The 19,774-nt window shown below is 53.9% G+C and overlaps 1 protein-coding gene across 1 annotated transcript; it reads left to right on the top strand.

The window, feature by feature from the left end:
- Window positions 1-2,309: 2,309 nt before the first annotated feature.
- On the top strand, window positions 2,310-15,210 carry HTR3A (5-hydroxytryptamine receptor 3A). The gene is made up of 9 exons (XM_006735358.3): window positions 2,310-2,590; window positions 4,901-5,067; window positions 5,962-6,006; window positions 7,925-8,034; window positions 9,502-9,671; window positions 11,902-12,062; window positions 12,413-12,623; window positions 12,727-12,948; window positions 14,383-15,210. Exons 1-9 carry the CDS (start codon window positions 2,524-2,526, stop codon window positions 14,679-14,681), a joined length of 1,452 nt encoding a protein of 483 aa, XP_006735421.2. The 5' UTR covers window positions 2,310-2,523; the 3' UTR covers window positions 14,682-15,210.
- Window positions 15,211-19,774: the final 4,564 nt, after the last annotated feature.

Here is a 19,774-nt window from a genome sequence, read left to right as displayed (position 1 = left end):
GCTCAACACATTCAGTGCCCGATGCGCCTTCCTGCTCTCTGTCTCCAGATTGCTTGAGTCTGTGGCAGGAGCGGGCTCCAGGCCACACTGGCCTCGGCTTGGAGCAAGAGAAGAGGGCGTGCCCCGTGGGTACATGCAGGGAGCCCCAGGGAGGACAAAATGAGGCACTTGGGGGCAGCGGTTAGGGCATGTGGAGGGGGGCAGGGGTTAGGGCATGCAGAGGGGAGCAGCTAAGTGTTGTTTGCTCTTGAATGATGAAACAACTGTAATGGAAACCCCAAGTGGGTTACTGCTAGGCACCAAACCTGGTAATGCCTACATGTAAGGGACCCCATCAGGGAACGGTATAATGCTATGTGCAGATTTTATAATGCACAACAAGAGGAAAAGTCCTTCTAGAAATTTGCAGATTTCTAAGTGACAATGGCCAAAAATGGAGGTGAGCATGAGCCTAAGAATCTTTGTGTATCACTCCAGATGCTGGGCTCGAGGATGCATTTAGGGATCCACAAGTACCCCTCCTGAGTTTGAGCCCCTTCAAGACCTCGGCCTGGAGGCCTGGGGGCAGCCTGCTTCTTCTTGCCTTGCCTTGTCCTGTGGTCAAGCTTGGAGTCTGTATGCATTCATTCTGGGGTGGGGGTGTCTAGCTCTCTAAATTCCCTAGCAGTTTGGGGGTGCCTATTTTCTCCTAGTCTACCACTTACCCCCATCTCCATTCCTCCAAAAGGAAATCCTGGAGATGATTTTCCTTGTTTTTCTGGATTGTGCAGTGAAGAAGCACGTGACTTAAGAGAAGGGTAGACCAACCTCCTTGAGCTTGACTGAACATTCCAGGACAAGACTCGGGCTCATAGCCATATGAAGGGACTCCATCAGTGAAAGGTATAAATGCTAAATGCAGATTTCATCATGCACATGAATAAGGGGAAAAATCCAGACAAAACTGACAAGGACTCGCCCCTGCCCCAGGTGATTTTTTTTTTAACTTAATTACAATTCAGAAAATTCTTCCTTCCTACAGTGTTCCCAGCCCATGCCACACTTAAATTCAATTGGAAAAGGAGTGGAAAGGTATAAAAATGTTTTGTGACTGAGGCTTGCCATGATTTGATACAGGTGCTTCTCGCTTTGAACACCCTCGAGGTGGAAAAGTCCGCTTCTACTCCAAATGGTGACGTGGGATTCACTCAAATTCACAGCAATATTCTTCTCAGACAATTTTGTTGGCACACAGTTGGGTATCTGAGGGATAGATCCTTTCCTATTCAATTTACAAAGGAAAGAGAAACACTTCTTCCAAGAAAACATTTAAAAGGAAAGTGTTAAGAATGCTCGTGAATTGGGGCACCTGGGTGGCTCAGTCGGTTAAGCGGCTGCCTTCGGCTCAGGTCGTGATCCCGGGGTCCTGGGATCGAGCCCCGCATCGGCTCCCTGCTCAGTGGGGAGCCTCCTTCTCCCTGTTCCTCTGCCTGCCTCTCTGCCTACTTGTGTTCTCTCTCTCTCTGTGTCAAATAAATAAATAAAATCTTTAAAAAAAAAAAAGAATGCTCGTGAATTGATAATAAGCAAAGAAAGGAATGGGATGCAAAGTTAAGTGCAGGTATATTTACTTCACTGTATGCATATCACTGAGGAAAATTATAGAGGAATACACACCAAAATATTAACAGTGGCCGTCTCTGGGGAGTAAGTAAGCGCACGGATGATTTTAATTTTTCTTCATATTTTTCTCTAACAAGCATGTATTTCTATTATATTTTGATAACACATATTTATTATGTATATTAAAAATATATAAATATATTGGTATAGTTTATACTATATAGTTTATAGTATAAACTATAGATACACATATGTGTTGCTACTTAAATATTTAGATTTACATATTTAGATGAGAAACATGAATAAATATGTAGATGAGGACAAACGAGCAGACATGTGGTAACCCTGGGTCCCCTTCTTCTGTCCGCCAAGGATGCCCGGTCACCTGCTTAGCTTGGGGCACGCATCACCCTGTGGTGTAAAGGAATGGCCTCCCTGCTCCCGCTGCCTCACCCCTCCCTGCCCCAGCCCCATGCCACCAAACCATACTTGACATAAATGAGAGCAGCAACCCAGAGCACCTCCCAGCACACAGGCCGCATCCTTGCTCCAGGGGCTCCTGCCGCCCCACCCCCACCCCATTACTCCTTGGGGAATTTGGCCGGGCCACCTGGCTAGATGGGTGGACCGAGTCCTGCCGCATGACATCAGCTGGGCGGGCTCCTCTCTCACTGGCTCCCTCTCCTTCCCTCCCGCCCTGAAACCTGATCCAGCCGAGGGACTGATTGCAGGAAAACTTGGCGGCCGCCCACCCCTGGTGGCCCCGGGCTGTGTAAGGCTGCAGCCTCAGAAGGTGTGGAAAGCAGCCCGCCGGGAGGCAGGCTGTTGGAGACACGAGGCTGGCAGCGTGTGGGCAGGCTGCTCCTCAGCACGACTCACCCCGAGGCCCCGCCAAGGCACCCCACCCCGGAAGAGCTCACCATGCTGTTGTGGGTGCCAGAGGCACTGCTGGCCTTGCTTCTACCCACGCTCCTGGCACAGGGAGAAGGTAAGGGGACCGGGGGCAAGCGCGTAGGAGTCGCTGGCCACCTGCCGACGGAGGGCAGGGGATGCTTGATTCCCCCAAGGGTCGCGGGAAGGAGGGTTTTGGGGTGGGTGCTGCTGTAGGAGAGTCAGGGATCTTGCCACAGGTGAGCATGAGAGAATTTTAAGGCACTGTGGTCCACCTCCAAAGCTGAGGTGGGTGAGCGCGGGTGGGGGCAGGGCTTGCTGAGAGGGGCCCACAGCAGCCTGGTACTAGGAAGTGTGTACGAAGATGCTAGAGAGGGGCTCCTCTCTTCTTTGCCCTGCCCCCAAACTCATGGAATGGCAGCTGCAAGGTACCTTGGAGCTCACTTGGTCTACCCCTTCTTGTTGTAAATGGGAATGCTGTGGTCCAGAGAGGGGGAGGAATTCACTCAAGGTCACACAGCGCCTTCGCAACAGAGTGGAGACCAGAACTAACAGAGCCATCTTTCCTCAACTTCCCTAGTCTTGTTGCACAGGTTTCCTGGGCCTCCTTTCCTAAAGTTCCCTTCCAAGGCTAAACTCCAGAGACGCCAAACTTCTCCATATTCCCTCCCCCACCCACCCTTTCCTGCCTTCCTGGGATACAAGGTGTTGGGGTCACAAAAGCATCTGTTTCCTTTTGCTACAAACAATATTGACTCCAAATAGTGATGAGGAAACCGGAAGGTTTTCTCCCCATCCAGAGCTAGGTTGGAGCTGGGGGCTGAAGCACAGTTAGGATGCTGTCCCGGGGCTGGACGGATAGGAAGAGCTTAAGTGCACGATGGTTTTTCTCCCCTGAGCTGTCACTGGGGAAGCTCAGTGGGACAACAGACCCAGGCTGCATGTTAAGACTCTGGTCTGGGGGGCTTCCCTGGCTGAAGAGAAGTACCATCCCTCCCAGCCATAGCCTTTTGCTCTGAGGCCTGCAGGGCCCAGTCTGGTCAGATTCCCAGCAATGGGATCAGGGCTGCTGCTGGTGTAGTGAAGACACACAGAGATTTGGATTTGAATCTCATTTCCTCCACTTGCAGGGCGCAGGACCCACCTTTCTGAGCCTCGGGGACTCTTATCTGTAAACGCTGTAGTCGTGACAGCCACCCCAGGGGGCTGCTCCAAGGCTGAAATGAATAATATGTTCACTGATGTTATTCCACAGGAGACGCTCAATAAATGGTCTCGTCTCCCGCCTCTTTCTGCTCTTCCCTGTCGTTCTGAGGGAAACGGAAGGTTTATCAGAGACAGGTGGGTGGGGAGGCAAAGGGGGGTCTGTAGGAGCCGTTGGCTGCATGGTTTGCACACACTACATAGACAAGGTGAGAGAAGAGGCACCTGCTGCAGGAAGGACCCAGGCGGCGCCCTGCTGGTCCTCTCACACCCCGTGCCCTGGCCCTCCAGGGCGTTCTCCTTCCCTGCCCTATGCCTTTCACCTTCATACTTCTTGGCTTCTCTCAGGAAGTGCTTCTACTATTTCCCAGAGGGATGACAGGTACACATGAAATCCCCATAGGATGGGGTTGGGTTTCCTCATCACTATTTGGTCCTTTAGGCCTCCAGCTCTGGGGACAACTCGGTTTCTTCTCACCTCCCGTACACCCCACACCTAACCCTCTTCCTCCCTCTACCAGATCTGCCCACAGAGCAGCCCTCTGAAGGAGTCCTGGCCAACCCGCTCCCAGGAGTTTGTGTGTGTGCACGGCTGACTGGGCGGGGGGGGCGGGGGGGGTTCTGCAGGAAGGAAAAGGAATGTCAGTGTTCACTGGATGGCTCCCCTCTTTCTTCATCAATAGCAGGCTGGGGTCAAGGAGCCAACGGGGATCTGGGCAGACGCTGAGGCAAACCCTCATGCAGACCTTGGTGCTTAGAGATTGTGCACTTGGGGCCACCTCTCCTTGCAGCCCCCTCTCCTTCCAGTACCACGTCCCGGGGCCACTCCTCCTTGGCTCCCCAGTGCCCCTCATCCGTCCCCCACAGGCCCACCTCCTCTGGCAGGCGCCTGCTCTCAACCTTTCTCAGCCCTTGGCCCCCTTAGACCTCACCTGTCTTGCAGCACCTGCCTTTGCAGCCCAGCTAGCGCCCTCCCTCACGTAAATGACGGCGTCGGTTACGCTCAGGAGACAACAGCTTCGGATCTGGGCAGGACTCTCTGCAGACAAAATGTTCCAATGATGGGAATTTCAGTCGGTGGGGGGATCTGGGGATCTGAGGTGGAAATAGTGGAGACGTTTTCCTTTTAATAGCTTTCAAACCAGGGCAAGAGAACTGCGGAAAGCCTCAGGCTCTGATGCCCACTTTGAACTGTTCTTCGCAGCCAGGCGCTGGAGGCATCACCAGGCCCAGAAGGCCTCCAGGCCGGCTCTGCTGAGGCTGTCAGATCACCTCCTGGCCAATTACGAGAAGGGCGTGCGGCCCGTGCGGGACTGGAGGAAGCCCACCACCGTGGCCATCGACGTCATTATCTATGCCATCCTCAGCGTGGTGAGCACTTGGCCCCAACCTGCCCTGCTCAGAGGTGGACCTTTTGGGGTGGGAGACCACGGAAGGCCAGGTCACCCCCTGGGCAGTACAGCGGACCTTCAAGGACCCGGAGTCCCTGCGATCTGGCACAGACCCGTGTCAGGACAGATGACATCACCCAACACCTGCACAGCTGCCCAAACCAGAAAGCGGGGTCACCTGTGTGGCTGCCTCTCCCCACCCTTACGGCTGGAGAACCACTTCCCACATGTGGTTCTTCACTCATTGTATCGTGGTAACCACGTCTCCATGTGAGTTGTGTGAGGCTTCAAACTGTCCTGTTGCTCTCTAGGCCCTTGGTGTCTTACACAGGCCCCTGATACATGGCAGGTGTTGCCAAAGGATTGTTGCAGAATTAATCCTAAACCAGTGATGAATCTTCCTCTCAATGCTGTTTTGCACCTCTTGCCTGCACACTAGGGCAGGAGGGAGATACAGATCCAGGTATATAGGCATACAAATACGTAAAAATATATAGACAGAGAGAGAGATGATATTTTCTATATGTCTCCTCTTATCTCTATGTTATATATATTATATATGTAAAATATATGTAACGTAAGAGGCATATATATAATATGTATAACATAATAGAAAATAGTAGAATATATATATGTGTGTATATATATATGTGTGTGTATATATATATATGAAATTTAAAAAAATTGGTTGTATTTCTTCCTAGGTGTGTCTAGTAAAAGACCAACTCTTCCTGGTTGGCCCCTTTCCCCCTTTTCGTCACTCTCTCTCCCCAAAGGAATAGGAACACAAAGCGGCAGCCCCTTTTGGGGGGTGTGTGCAAGGTGGACGCCTGCCCACAGGGCCACTGAAACTGAGCTCCCTTTCCCTTCACAGGATGAGAAGAACCAGGTTCTGACCACCTACATCTGGTACCGGCAGGTGAGCGACCAGCCCTGCGCCCACCCTCATTTCCTGGGATCTGAGCCTCCCCTTCCAGGAAGGATTCCTCCATCTCAAAGGAATCAGGACCCTCAGAGGCCTTGGCGAGGGAAGGGGAGGGGAGAGGCTCAGAGGCAGACTCATGAGACAAGGAGTCTGGGCCCCTCTCATCTCAGGACCAGCAGTGGGAGGAAGCGTAACAACACTCAGTGGAGGAGAAATCCTCCAAACGCCTCTGGTTTCTGAGGGTTTCACAGCATCTCAAACAACGACTTGTGCAGCCTCTGTTGATGGAATACCTCCAGCGACCGGGAGCTCAATGGGCAGCAACTGCACTTTCAGGCAACTCTTAATTGCTAGAAAGTTCTTCCTTCTATTAAGCCAGATATGATGACAACCAAACGGGGAGATTGACACGGGCTGATTCCATCCCCCGAGTCCTCACCCCCTCGGCCACCTCCCCACTCTCTCAGCTTCTGACCCGCGTTGCTCCGGCACTTGGTGGAAAGTCTCTGAGGCCTTTACGACGCATCTGGCGGGGAGCTGGTGGGGAGGGCAGGCAAACCGTGCAGGCTGCCGTCCACAGGCTGGTCTGCTCTGGCAGCCCCTGAGCTCTGGGGCAGGCATGAGAGCCAGAGGGAACCACAGTGGCTGGGGAGAGCGGGCAGGAGGATGGGGCCGGTTCATAGCGCTCAAACCTGAGAGAGGCTCTGTCTGGGGACACGCCTGGCATATGTGGCTCTCAGTTAAATCCCTCCCGCTCCTCATGAGCATACGCCATTACCACCCGCTCAGGCAGAGAGTGGGGTGGGGGAAGATGCCAGAATGCTGATTCCTGCCGGACGGCTCTCGTCTGCCTCACCGAGAGCTCTCACTACGGAGCACACCCTGCGTCAAGGGAAGGGGCCCAGCAAGAATAGGCAGCCTGGAGCTCCTGTCCTGGGACATCTGGCTTAGGTCCCATCCCTGGACCTCAGGGTCACTTGTCTGCCCGGCAGTGAGGGGATGCCAACCTACGGTGTTGCAGTGACTATGCCAAGGGGCCAGAATCAGAGACGCAAACTAGACTCAGGCCCTGCCTGCAGTGAGCTCACAGGCTATGGGGGCCACAGACACAGGGACAGACCAGTGAATGCAGCAAGAACGAGATGCCAACCATGGGAGCACAGAGGAGGCACATAAACACCCAGCCTGGGAAGTGGGGGTCACAGAAGGTTCCTGGAGAAGGGAGCAGACAGATGCTTTGGTTAAGTCTGGAGGGACGATTAAGACCTCCCTCAGGGAGAAGACCGGGATTGCAGTGTGGGAGCGCGCGGATGTGCAGAGATGTGGGGGGTTTCACTGCACGCGGCTGGAGGCAAGAAGCTACAGAGAAGCAGAATTAATGAAGCTAGCGAGAATGCTGTAGGTCAGATGATGCAGGCCTTTGCTGGCCGTGAGGTCTGACTCTATCCCAAGTGCAAGGTTCGCCACGGGAGTTTTAAGCAAGGGAGTGACATGGTTAAGTTGACATTTTAGATCAGTCATTCTGACAGGATGGTGAACAATGCATTGATCAAAACTTAACAACAACCATCTTTGCCCTGTGAGGCGCGTGTTATTATCTCAATTTACATGTGAGCAGACCAAGACCCAAGAAGCTGTTTGTCCAAGATCCCACAGTTGGTGCATGGGATATTCAAACAGGAGAAATGACCGCATGCCTTTCCCGGGCAAGGCTTCATCTGCCTGGGTCATATTTGCATGCTGGGAGTGTGAGCACAGAGGTGGGGGGGGACCCTCAGGTATTGCCGAGTGATTTGGAGGCCATCAATACCCAGATTCCCCCCGAGTGGTGAAGTCATCCCAAGTTGCTGATGCCTTGCCCCCCGCCCAAAATGGAGGGGGCTGCCTGTGACCATCCCCACTCCTCCCCTAGTACTGGACTGACGAGTTTCTCCAGTGGAACCCCGAGGACTTTGACAACATCACCAAGCTGTCCATCCCCACTGAGAGCATCTGGGTCCCGGACATTCTCATCAATGAGTTGTGAGTGCTGTCATGCAATGCTGGGTGGCCCAGTGGCTCCGGGGCTGGGGAAGGACAGGGCATGGGGACAAGACTCTGCTGTTGCATGAAAGGTCCCTCCCAGGCCTGCAGAACTGTAGGTAACTGTAGGGGTTGGCTTGGGCCCCAATTCCCCCTTTGTGGTTTTTTTTTTCTCCTTTCTTTTTAAAACTCCTTTTTTTTTCTATGCCTGATGTTGAAACCTCGCTTTTCTTGGTCCGAGGACCCCTTCCTGGGGAAGGGAAGCTGATGAATGAGTCCCCATTTTATAATAGCCCAATGAGGGACAGTTGCCTTTTTAAAGGGGACAGTGAGGTTACCAAAAGAGATGAAGTTCCCCAGGGGTCACCACCTCTGGTCACAGGGTGATTTGGAGCTGGGAGATGCTCAGACCTCGCCAGTCACACAAGTGACTGGCTATCTCCAGCTTGTACCCCCGATGAGAAGTGGGTACCACCATCCTTTATGACCAGCAGCTGAACACTGTCTCATGGGGCCCCGGGTAACATCCCATCCCCCCATCCTTCAGGCTCCTTCAGGCTCCTCTGCCTGGGCTTCTGAATGCAAGGGCACGGAAGACGGCTGTGGGAGACGGTTGGAAGGAGGAGGTGGCCGGGGGCCAGTAGCCTTCCGCCCAGCAGGCACTGCATTATCCAAAGCCTGGGGCGCCACTCACACTGTTTTTCAGGGGAGGCAGCTGACCTAGAGCCCCATGATCTGCATAGCTCAGGCTGGAGGGATCCCAGTTCCTGGCTGGATCTCCAGTTAAACCGTGAAGTAGCCTGAATCTTGGTTTCTCATCTCTCAGCCTGGTTCCACAGGAGGCTGCAGGCTCAGGACGCCCAGCTCAGGCCATTCTGTGCTGCGGTGGTCACTTGGGAGAGCCTCGGGGTTGGGGACATTCCAAGAGAGTGGGGCTAAGTCTTGCAGAACTTTCCCACCTTGCCTCACTTCTTCTCAATGATTTCTCTAGTTCCTTCTCCTCCAGGCAAAATCATTCTCACGTCAACAGGATTTCTAGGGATGGGGAGCAAAGAGAAGCCTGAGTCAGGACGGAATCCAATGTCCTGCTTTCCCACTGAGCCTGCCCATTGTCACTGAGCCGCTACTCCCGGGAGCTGAGCTCTGCCCAGCTGGGTGGCTGGTGGCGTAGGGACAGCTAGGCATGCACGGTAGAGCCGGTGGCTGTGAGGTGCATGGATTCCCGGCCTGCCTTTTGTGGCTAGGTTCCCAGGGGAATAAAGGAGACATGCCCTTTCCTGCTTGGAAAGTAGCCCTGACAAGGGCCGGTAAGAAAGCCTACCATAGATAAGAAGGAAACTGTGCAGGTTGTCCTGCTGCCCAGACCCTTCCTGAGTTTCTATCCCTGATGCGTTGCTCAGAGACCTTCAGGCTCCCAGAGCTTGACCTGCTTCTTGAGCCCCCAAACTGACCCTCTTCCCTGGCCAGTGTGGACGTGGGGAAGTCTCCAAGCATCCCGTACGTGTACGTCGGGCATCACGGCGAGGTCCAGAACTACAAGCCCCTCCAGGTGATGACCGCCTGTAGCCTCGACATCTACAACTTTCCCTTCGATGTGCAAAACTGCTCCCTGACCTTCACCAGCTGGCTGCACACCAGTGAGTACAGCAGAGGGCTCCGGGAGGGGGCGGGGCGTGGAGGGGGGTGGTCCCTGGAGCACCTGCAGGAGGAGCACCCCCAGGAGGCTCTCTCCTTCATCCAAGTCACTTCCTGCTTATTTCCTTAATGCCGCTGAGCCTGGGTCTCCTCCTCCAGACGGGCCTCTGTGCTTGCCCTTGTCGCCTCCCTCAGTTGTCGCCAGCGTCCAGTGAGACCATGTAAACTGGCGCAGGACATTCAGTAAGGCCAGGATGTGGCCCTGAGTGTCCCTCACTTGTCTTCAACACTGACGCACCCCTCCCTCCTCTCTCCCCCAGCTTTCGGCAGTAACCTCCTAGTCTGCCCCCTCCAATTCGTGCTCCTCATAGCAAATGGGGAGAGCTTATTAAAATGCAAATCGGATCACATGTTCTCTGCTTAAAAACCTCCAAGGCTTCCTGGCACTCCTGAGACAGAGTCCAGATCCTTCACCTGGCCCACAGGGCCTGCCCTCAGCTCACCATTTCAGCCTCAACCCCGTGCATGCTCCCCTGAGCTCGGCTCCAGCCCCCCTGCCTTCCTTTCCAAGCCCCGAAGCCCCTTGTTCTCTCCCTTTATCCCAGGCTGCTTCCTCTCCTGGGCCCCCCAGCCCCCTCCCCCTCCCTCTCCTGCTCCCCTTCCCACCCCACTCCTGCCCCCAGCCCCTCCTAGTGTGGCCAAGCCTCCTGCTCACCTAATCCCCGCATTGGCTCAGTGCCTCAAGGAAAGCCGTCTCCTCTCCAGACTAGGCCTCCCCATTGCGCAGTTCTATAGCATCCTGTTCTCCCCACTTCCGTTGCACGCTTAGGTGCTAGTTCAATGTCTGCTTCTCTAGCAGAGATAAGCCCAGAGAGGGCAGGACCACGATTTCTGACCCACCGGTAGGCGCCCAGGACAGTGGCTGGCACAAAAGAAGGTGCTCAGCAACTTTTATTTAGTGGATGAATGCCAGGTGCTCACTATAGCCTAGTGAGGTGAGCGTGATGCTCCTGCAAAAAGGCATCCTCCGCCTCTGTCTGATTTTATCACACTAACTGTACATTACAAAGATAACGTATAACTTCCCTGGACAAAAACCAGAATTACAAATAATCTTTGACTTTTCACCTTTACCTTCAATCCCAAACTCCTCACCAAAAACTCGCCACACCAGGACTTCACAGCTTTTAGCAGTATAAGCTTCATATGGCACATTCTTCCAGATCCTTCTCTATGCTTGGCATATACCTGTGCATACACATCTATGGAAAGCCCATGGAAATAATTTCATATGTTTTTATTTTACTAAATGTGTCATTTATGCTACTGCTATCTGATTCTTTTCGCTCAACGAGAGGTCTTGGACATTTTTCCGAGTAAGTGCATATTTAGATCTTTCTCATAAATGTTGCCTGCTGTAGGATAGCTTGGGGTTTGGATGCATCATAGTTTAGTAAGCTTTTTCCTGATTGGTGGACATGTAGATCTTTCCCTATATTTTGCTGTAATGGATACTCCTGGCATTCTAGTATATATCTGTTTTTCTAGTATAGATGCGGAGAAGTAAAACTGCTATTCTGTAAGTGAAGATTTCACTTATTTCCCTAGTTCACCTTTATTCTTCCCTTCTTTCTCTTTTTCTTTCTTTCTTCTTTAGAGAGAAAGTACACAGGCACTAGCAGTGGGGGGGGGGTCAAGGGAGAGGGAGAGAGAGAATCTTAAGCAGGCTGCATGCCTAGCACGGAGCCTGATGTGGGGCTCAATCTCAGAACCCTGAGATCCTGACATGAGCTGAAATCAAGACCTGGACGTTAACCAACTGAGACCTTAGCTCACTTTTAAGGGCAGGGAGCCCTATCAGGGGAAAGGTAAAGAATGTTGACTTTTGTTCATTTCAAAAATCGGTAACCCTAATGGAAACATAGAAGGTTTGGAAGGGGTATGTGTCGGGGGGTGGGGGAGGGGAGACAGAGACAGAGAGAGAGAGAAGGAGAGAGGGGGCTTTCTAATAAGTCGTTTGTCTGGTTCTGGTTCTTTGCATTTCACTGTGTGTTTTCCTCCAGGCTGTCACTCCCCTTGCTCCAGCCCCTCTACCCCAGATGGGTGGTGCCATGTGCATGTTACCTCATTTGGTAGCTGAGGAGACTGAGGCTGCAGGCCAAGAGGCGAGCGAGCTAAGCCCCATCCCAGGGTCTGCAGCCTCCAGAGTCGGCTTGCTTTCTTCCCTCTCAGTCCAGGACATCAACATCTCCCTGTGGCGCTTGCCGGAAAAGGTGAAGCTCGACAAGACCCTCTTCATGAACCAGGGCGAGTGGGAGCTTCTGGGGGTGCTGACCCAGTTCCGGGAGTTCAGTATGGAAGACAGCAACCATTATGCAGAAATGAAGTTCTACGTGAGTGGGACTGGGGCGGGCACAGGGGGACGACAGCCGGAGCTGCAGGGACATGAGACCCACGTGGACTCCGGGAGGCATGGCAGGGGGGTGGTGGAGAACCTCTGCGGCCCTTTTCCCAGCTCCAGGGTCACACTTGTGCCTTGGAACTTCAGGGAAGTAGGTGGGGAAACTCAGTGGACTCGTCCCTTACTCCTCCTCGATCCAGAGGCGGAACATGAGGTCGGTCCAATTTCCTCTCTCGGCCTGGAAGCTCCACGAAGCAAGGGGGTCTGGGATGGGCTGGTGGTTCCTGGGCGCAGAGCCCGCCTGCCCCGGCTTTCCTCCCACAGCTCCCGTCCTGGTCTTAGGTGGTCATCCGCCGGCGGCCCCTGTTCTATGCGGTCAGCCTGCTGCTGCCCAGTATCTTCCTCATGCTCATGGACATCGTGGGCTTCTACCTGCCTCCAGACAGTGGCGAGAGGGTCTCCTTCAAGATCACGCTCCTCCTGGGTTACTCCGTCTTCCTGATCATCGTGTCGGACACGCTGCCGGCCACGGCCATTGGCACTCCCCTCATTGGTAAGGCCCACCCCCGGGCAAGCGCGCGGTGCGGCGGAGGAACCGAGAAACCCGCCCCTCCCACCTGCGGTGCGCGGGCCCCAACCCCGCCCCGTGTGCACAGGGGTCTACTTTGTCGTGTGCATGGCGCTGCTGGTGATGAGCTTGGCCGAGACCATCTTCATCGTGCGGCTGGTACACAAGCAGGACTTGCAGCAGCCCGTGCCCGCCTGGCTGCGGCGCCTGGCTCTGGGGCGGGTGGCCCTGTTCCTTTGCCTAGGCGAGCAGCCGGCTTCTCGAAGGTCCCCAGCCACCTCCCCAGACACCAAGACCGATGACTGCCCAGGTGAGAGAGGGAGAGGGGAGTCCCACACAGGGGGCCTGGGCGTGGGGACGTGGTGGAGAGCCTGGGGCTGGCACGACGGGACGGGCCAGGGTCTGGGCGGGACCTGGGAAGTGGGTGCTGTCCTGCACACGGCACCCCATGCCCGGCCTCACGGGGAGGCAGCAGAGTTGCCTGTGGCTGAGCATGTCGGGAGCTGAGACTTCTGGGCTGAGAGTAGCCTTTCTCTGAGACCGGCCCCCACAGCGAGCAAATGGATGCCCCTCAGGCAGTGATGGGACTTCTTCCCAACAGGGCTAGGTCTGCAGCCAGGATTTCCCAAACTCTTGCATTCCATCAGCTCAGAGACCAGGTCCCTTGGAATTTTAAACACCTATGAGCCGGAGAGCCGGGGGTGCCAGGGACACGGAATGTGGGGCTTGTTTCCCCTGAGACATTGTAACAGCCACCATCTGGTGGCGGGGACGGACAGGGGGGTCATTGTGCTTGTTGATATATTTGTCCAGGGCTTTGGGCCAGGCATGTGCATCTTCTGTGCATTATCACAGCTCGTCCTCAGGCCCCCTAATAGCGTTCCCATCCTCATTTCTCAAATGAGGAAACAGAGGCATAAGGCCAAATAGCTGGCCCTTAAGTCACAGAGCCAGGAACTGGTGAAACTGGAACCCAGGCCCATCTGCTGCTAAGCTGGTATCTCTAACCACTCCACCCGCTTTTGTCCTCCCTTCTGGCAAGAGCTGGGCCTTCTACAGAAGGTGTATGGTTAACTTAAGACCTCCTCATCTTGAACAGGTGAGCTAGTACTCCAGCCCAATGCCCAGTTTTACTGCTCACCTGCAAGGTAGCCACAGCTGAAGGTGTATTTCCAGGTGCAGAGGACTTGGGTTGGAGTCACGGAGCAGAGGACAGCAAGGCATAAGGGGGAGAGCAGTGGATTCACAGCCCAGATACCTTAGGCCTTGGTGGCCTCCCATTTAAATGATGCTCCAGGTGTGACCACAGGCTTGTCACTTAACCTCTCTGAGCTTTAGCCCCTTTGCATAAAATGTGCGAGTAATAACTACTCCTACACGGCCTCTCTCACGGGCTATTGTGAGGCTCAAATGAAATAATAGGTATCAAATTGCTGGAGGAAGCCCGTGTGTTTAAAAAAAATGCACAGGAAGAATTAAACGCCAAATCCATGATCTCAGTGACCTGGGGAGTGAATGGAGGATGTGACTAAGGAGGGGTATACAGGAATCTCCAACTGTGTTGCTTTCCTTATTTGCTTAAGTCACATGGTGGGTACACAAATAGGTAAGTTAACCTCTGTAGTCTCTATGTCTGAAATTGTTCATAACAATATCTGCAAGCCGCCGCAGAAACAGAAGGGACGGTGTTCGGACCATTCTGCTGAGCCTCCCTCCTTTGCCAACGGCGCTACCCTTTTTCCAGACATGGGAAACCCCTGCAACCACTTGGGAGGCCCCCGGGACTTGGAGAAGACCCCGAGGGGCCGAGGCAGCCCGCCCCCACCCCCGCGGGAGGCCTCGCTGGCTGTGCGAGGGCTGTTGCAGGAGCTGGTCTCCATCAGGCGCTTCCTGGAGAAAAGAGACGAGAGCCGAGAGGTGGCCCGGGAGTGGCTGCGCGTGGGCTCGGTGCTGGACAGGTTGCTCTTCCGAATCTACCTGGTGGCCGTGCTGGCCTACAGCATCACCCTCATCATTCTGTGGTCCGTCTGGCAGTACTCTTGAGTGGCCACGGCCCAGCATGGGTGTGGAGGTGTCAGGCACTGGTTAGAATGGGGAGGGGAGAATTTCAGGGCCCAGAGGATGCCACAGATGTTTTCAAGACCCTGTCCAAAGCCAGTGTGTCTCAGAAACTCTGAACCGGGGCTGTGACTCTTCCCCAGAAAGCTTGGCGTTCAAGACCCTTTCACCTCCCGCCTCCCGCCCCCCACCAACTTATCATGGCTTTAAAACATGCTGTCTTAGATCAGGACAAACCGAGGCATTCCCTAACTTTATTCTATTGATCTGTGCATCAAGCCTTGGTTTCCCCCTTGTCACCTCCCTGCATACGGCCCTTTGGACTTCTGCTCATCTCCCTCAACCTTGGTTTTAGATTCGAGGCAAACCAACTCTCTGCTACACAGGGCTGAACACCTCATTAGGTTTATCTGACCCTACTGACTCCTTCTTCACCTCACCTGCGGCCACTTCCCTGAACACTCTTGTTCCGTGAGATGATGGGGTGGGGGGCAGGTGGGGGCAATAAAATACAACGAAGCCCTAGACTCTCTTCTTAACCATTTGTCAGCAGCTGGGTGGGTGGAAGAAGTGTAAAGTTACTGGTAGAAATGAGGTAGAGGTATTATCTTTGGTTTCAGTTATTTGGTGCTTTCTGCCCTGGAGAATCAGGAGGTGACCAAACAGTGGCCGTTAAGACACACTAGGAGGTAGAATCCAAGGTGGGAGGGTAAGGACAACCAACACTTAGCAATGGAAAGGTGAGGAGTGGGAAGGTTGGTTCTGTGAACCCCTAGGAAGATGCTGGAAGTGTCTGCACAGCCCTGTTACCATTCTGGGCTCATGGTCTCTGGGGGAAGCTGGCAGCAAGCTCTCCCCCTGCTAGAGGATCCCGCCGTGGAGGCAAGGACATCAGCACCAGGGCCAGCACTCGCTGGTTTGGTCTTTGGAAGACAGGAAAACCAAGGCTTGAGTTTAACTATCTCCTTTGGGAACTCTCCGCAGCCGGCTCCTGGCACATTCACCCAAGTGCAGGACCACGAGAGAGGCAGAGTTGGGGGCATGGTCTTTGGTGTTGCTTCTCATATCCTGACCCCTCTCCCAAACACCAGGGTTTATAAGACATGCTAAGGAGTGCCCCAACTCTATCACTCCCTCACTCCATCCATCTAACAAGTGTTCAGAGGAAAGAATGCCAGAACCCACCAGAGGGACCTTAGTGTCACAATGTTTGCTTGAGGCTTTCTCTGGCTCACCTGTTCTCATTCCGGCCCTCGGGCTGCCTGTCACTCAGAGGAAGGCATGGGGGAGATGGACTGAACCTGCCAGTCTAAAGGGAAAGGACCCAAAAGGAATATCTGGGATGAACCATTCTGGGCTGGCCAATCATAAGGGTTTTGGTGTGGAACACCCGAAGTTATACCTTCTCGTGATCGCAAACTGCAGTTCTAGTGTGTAGACCATCCTGGGAGGCTGGGTGGGCAGCAGACCTTGGGCCCTTGGGAGCTTCAAGACTGGGAGAGCCTACAGACTGCAGGAGACTTACCTGTTTTAGCTTCTCTCAGCTTCTTCACATGTTCCCCAACATGCAAAGTTGGACTCATTAAATATTGTCTAACTGGCTGCTGGTTCCTAAGGTGAATTGGGAATGAAGTTTCCCCTGCTATTTCCACCCCAGACATATGTGCTTTTGCTACTAATTAGGGATTTTATATTTGTTTTGTTGTTGGGTGGATATCAGGGTCCTCAAGCAAAAAGCAGGAGACTGTGCGGGGCTGGGGATTGGCTGCACTCACAGCTGTTGCCTCCCATTGAGCAGAGATTGGGCTAAAGGTGGGCTCTGTTCATCCAAACTCTTTCGGGATGGTTCTGAAAGCTCATACTTGGAGCCTGGTCTTGGGACCAGAAGCTGCCCCACCCCACTAGGATTTGCTGGGGCTGATTCTCATGCCTCGGGCCAGGGAGAGAGAAAGGGGGACAGTCTGGTACTCTCGATGCACCACTGGTCAGTAAGTGGGTGGCTATTGACGAAGTGTCCGACCAGAGAGCTAGTAAGACACTAATCAACCTATTGATTCCTCATCTCCCCCCTCCCCACCCTTCACCCACAATCAATGGGGCAACAGAGCCGAGCACTGAGGCAGCCAATTAACCACCTTGAGAATGAGCCGCCCCGTGTAACACCTTCTGCTCCACTAGTCGCAGCCAATCAGCTCATCGATCCAGCACCCACACTGTGCTGCCCCAGGAACAGGAAACTGAGGCCCAGGGCCAGAGAACCCCCAGTGTACTACCTCTCATCCATCAATACTGATCTTGAGCTCCTCCCAAGGAGACCTTTACCCTGTCTGGGATATGAGAACGCCCAGAATTTCCTCCCCACCTGTTCTGTCTCCCAGAACCTGCTCCCTTCCTTCACTCTGCTGCTTCAGCTCATTGCCTCTCATGAGAAAACCAGAAACCACTTATATCTTAGTGTTTCTGAGAAGCTTGCTGGTTCTCTGTCTTCTCTCCACTCCTCTCCTGCCGCCTTCCCTCGCCACCCACAATACTTCAGCTCTCGCCTTCTTTTCCTACTCACCCTGCTTTCCAGACCTGTCACATGTGTGCAAAACATCCCACTGAAGGTCTCGAAAGTGCCCAGCATGAACCCCTCCAGCCCTCTGGATTCATGGCTGGCACTGCTCAAGGTGCGGAGCCCACTGCCACCATCCCATCGGGGAGGCTGCCTTTCCATAGGGACAGCAGTGGCCTGGGCGCAGTGACCTCAGGGGTCCTGACACAAGTGGACCTCCCCTGGTTTCCAGGACAGTCCAGGGAGAGGAGCTGAGCTCAGAGTCAGGATACGGGAGATTTCCCTAAGAGAACAGGAGAGAGGAAAAGTTGCCTGGTGGGGTGAAGGCAGGGAGGGAGAGCCTGGAGAGGGGTGGGGTTCAGCAATCACTAGCCAGCTTCTCCTCCCTCCCCCACCTCCCCCCAGCCTCTGAATCAATACATTTTGAATCTAATCTAATAACAGAGATTTAACGAGGGGATAATGCACGTGGAGCGGCCAGGCGCTTTGTCTCTGCTTTCATGCAGCAGCTGGGGCCCATTATCCGGGGACAATGCCCCATGCTAATCACTCCCTCTCTCCTCCGAGTGCTTGAGTGCTCGGGGAGGGGTGGTGGGCAAAGAGGGCACCTCCTCCCTGATTGGAGGGGAGTGGAGGGGTAGAAGCGGGGGGAAGAAGTCGAGAAGGGTCTGGATGGGCCCCACACAATTGTCTTGACCTGACACCAACTCCTCGGCCCTCTCCCCAGGCCCACACTGTCCGCCCTGACCAGTCAGGGTCAGGGAGCCCTAACTGCGCACAAACAGCAGATAATTACCTATCAGCTGCAAGTCCCAGTGGCTGGGAGTTGGGTGGGTTGTTGTTTTTTTTTTTCTTTTCTTTTCGCTAACTTGGTCCTCTATAATTTAAGCTCTCCCATTAATGCTTGCGATTGGCCAGCCCTGACTGTCATGGTTAGAGAATTAAACTGTGGTTTAGAGACCAAGAATACCCATCTCTGAAACACAGCCACTTCTCTCTCTTCTCTCTGGGACTTTATAAATGGACTTGACCTGCAGGAAGAGGTGTGAGGTTAGACTGTAGCAAGGACTTCCTGATAATCATGTTGACACGGATTAGATTGGGAGTCTGAAGGTGAAGGAATGGAATCTAATTTTCGAGAAGCCTTGAAAGACAGCCCTGTATCTAGGTTGGGAAGGGATAGACCAAGGAGGAGAGATCTGCCTCAGTTTCCACTGTCAGAGCTCTAGTTGGAGGGAGCCCAATGCCTGCAGTGGCCAGTCCCATTCCTTTCTGCAACACAGTTATTGGGGGCCCTGTGGGTGCACAGGGTAGCTGCCACAGACTCGCATCTTGGCCCCATCACACACCCGCTGTGAAACCCTGGACAAGGACTTAACTCCTCTATGTGTCCATATTCTCATTTGCAAAGTGAGGAGCATATTAGTCCCTGGCCTATTGGTATTGTGGGCACCATGCTCCCAACGTGGGGCAAAAGCCCAGGGAAGCATGAGGCTGGAGTTGAGAGATGGCTCGTGGCGTATCAGCCCTTCCTCTGTCTGCTCACATCACACTCTGAATGGGTGAGAACTCTCCCCAGGGAGACTGAAGATGAGGCCTTTGTCCTTCTCGTCTGTCCCCACTGCAGAGATGGGCAGGGAGAGGTGAGCTGGTCACTCATCATAAGGCCTGTGGGAGCTCAAGTTCCTGTCCCCACCAGCCTGGATTCAGACCTCTGTGCCCCATACCTTTGTGTCTCCTTTTCTCCCATTACTGCCCCCTTCCCTCACCCCACACATTCCCAGCTCCTTAAAACCACAGCGTTGAATTCCTGCTCTGGGAAGGTGTATGCATGCCTGCCCCGATCCTGGCTAGGTTTCTCCCATTCCATTCCACTGTGTCCCTGTCTGCAAAGAGAAGGAAACTTTTGGCAGAGGGATGCACCATGTGTACGACTGTGGGAACCTAGGGTTCACATCCCCGTGTCTGGGAGAACCCCACCCTCACGACTTAGAAAGATCTAGCCTAAGGCCTGGAGTGAGATGTCAATCTTTGGCCAAGGGGAACCACAACCCTGTCTTTTTGAAGTCTGTCCACAAGGTGGCAGCAAAGTCCAGAAGTTCTATGGAGGGGTCTTGAAACACCACCCTCTTCCCTTCTCCCCCAGGGCCTCTGAAGCCCCCTTCCTTCTGGGCCAGCCCTTTTGCTCCAGGGTGCTTAGTGCCCTTTTGGTGCTCTGGGCAGAGACTGTCCCACTGCCCCCTCCCCTGTCACACACCTGTGGCCACTCCGATCCCTGAGCACTGACCTTGCTTCTGTGCTCAGCCCGGACTCCACGCTAAGCCACACACTTCGTTGTTCCTCTGCTTTCTGCTTATGCATGATATTAGTTCCTGGTAGCAAAGAAGCTGTTTTACCCAAAGCCATACACATACAGGCCCATGGAGGACTCTCAGCCTTTCTCTTCCGCCCATGTCTCCAGGGCGCCAGCCCCAGCCCATCCCAAACTGGCTGAGATGGTTCTCAGTGGTCCTGGGAAAAGCAG

Source organism: Leptonychotes weddellii, chromosome 11 (genome assembly GCF_054177405.1).
Source record: "Leptonychotes weddellii isolate Sample4059 chromosome 11, ASM5417740v2, whole genome shotgun sequence".
Classification (NCBI taxonomy): Eukaryota; Metazoa; Chordata; class Mammalia; order Carnivora; family Phocidae; genus Leptonychotes; species Leptonychotes weddellii.
Note: the sequence above shows the minus strand (reverse complement) of the source record. Positions and strands in the feature narration are given on the sequence as shown.

Coding starts and splice junctions, on each gene's coding strand:
- HTR3A (XM_006735358.3), top strand. CDS start 2,524: ATGCTGTTGTGGGTGCCAGAGGCACTGCTGGCCTTGCTTCTACCCACG. Junction 8,035..9,501: donor GACATTCTCATCAATGAGTT/GTGAGTGCTGTC, acceptor TTCCCTGGCCAG/TGTGGACGTGGGGAAGTCTC. Junction 12,949..14,382: donor CAAGACCGATGACTGCCCAG/GTGAGAGAGGGA, acceptor CCCTTTTTCCAG/ACATGGGAAACCCCTGCAAC.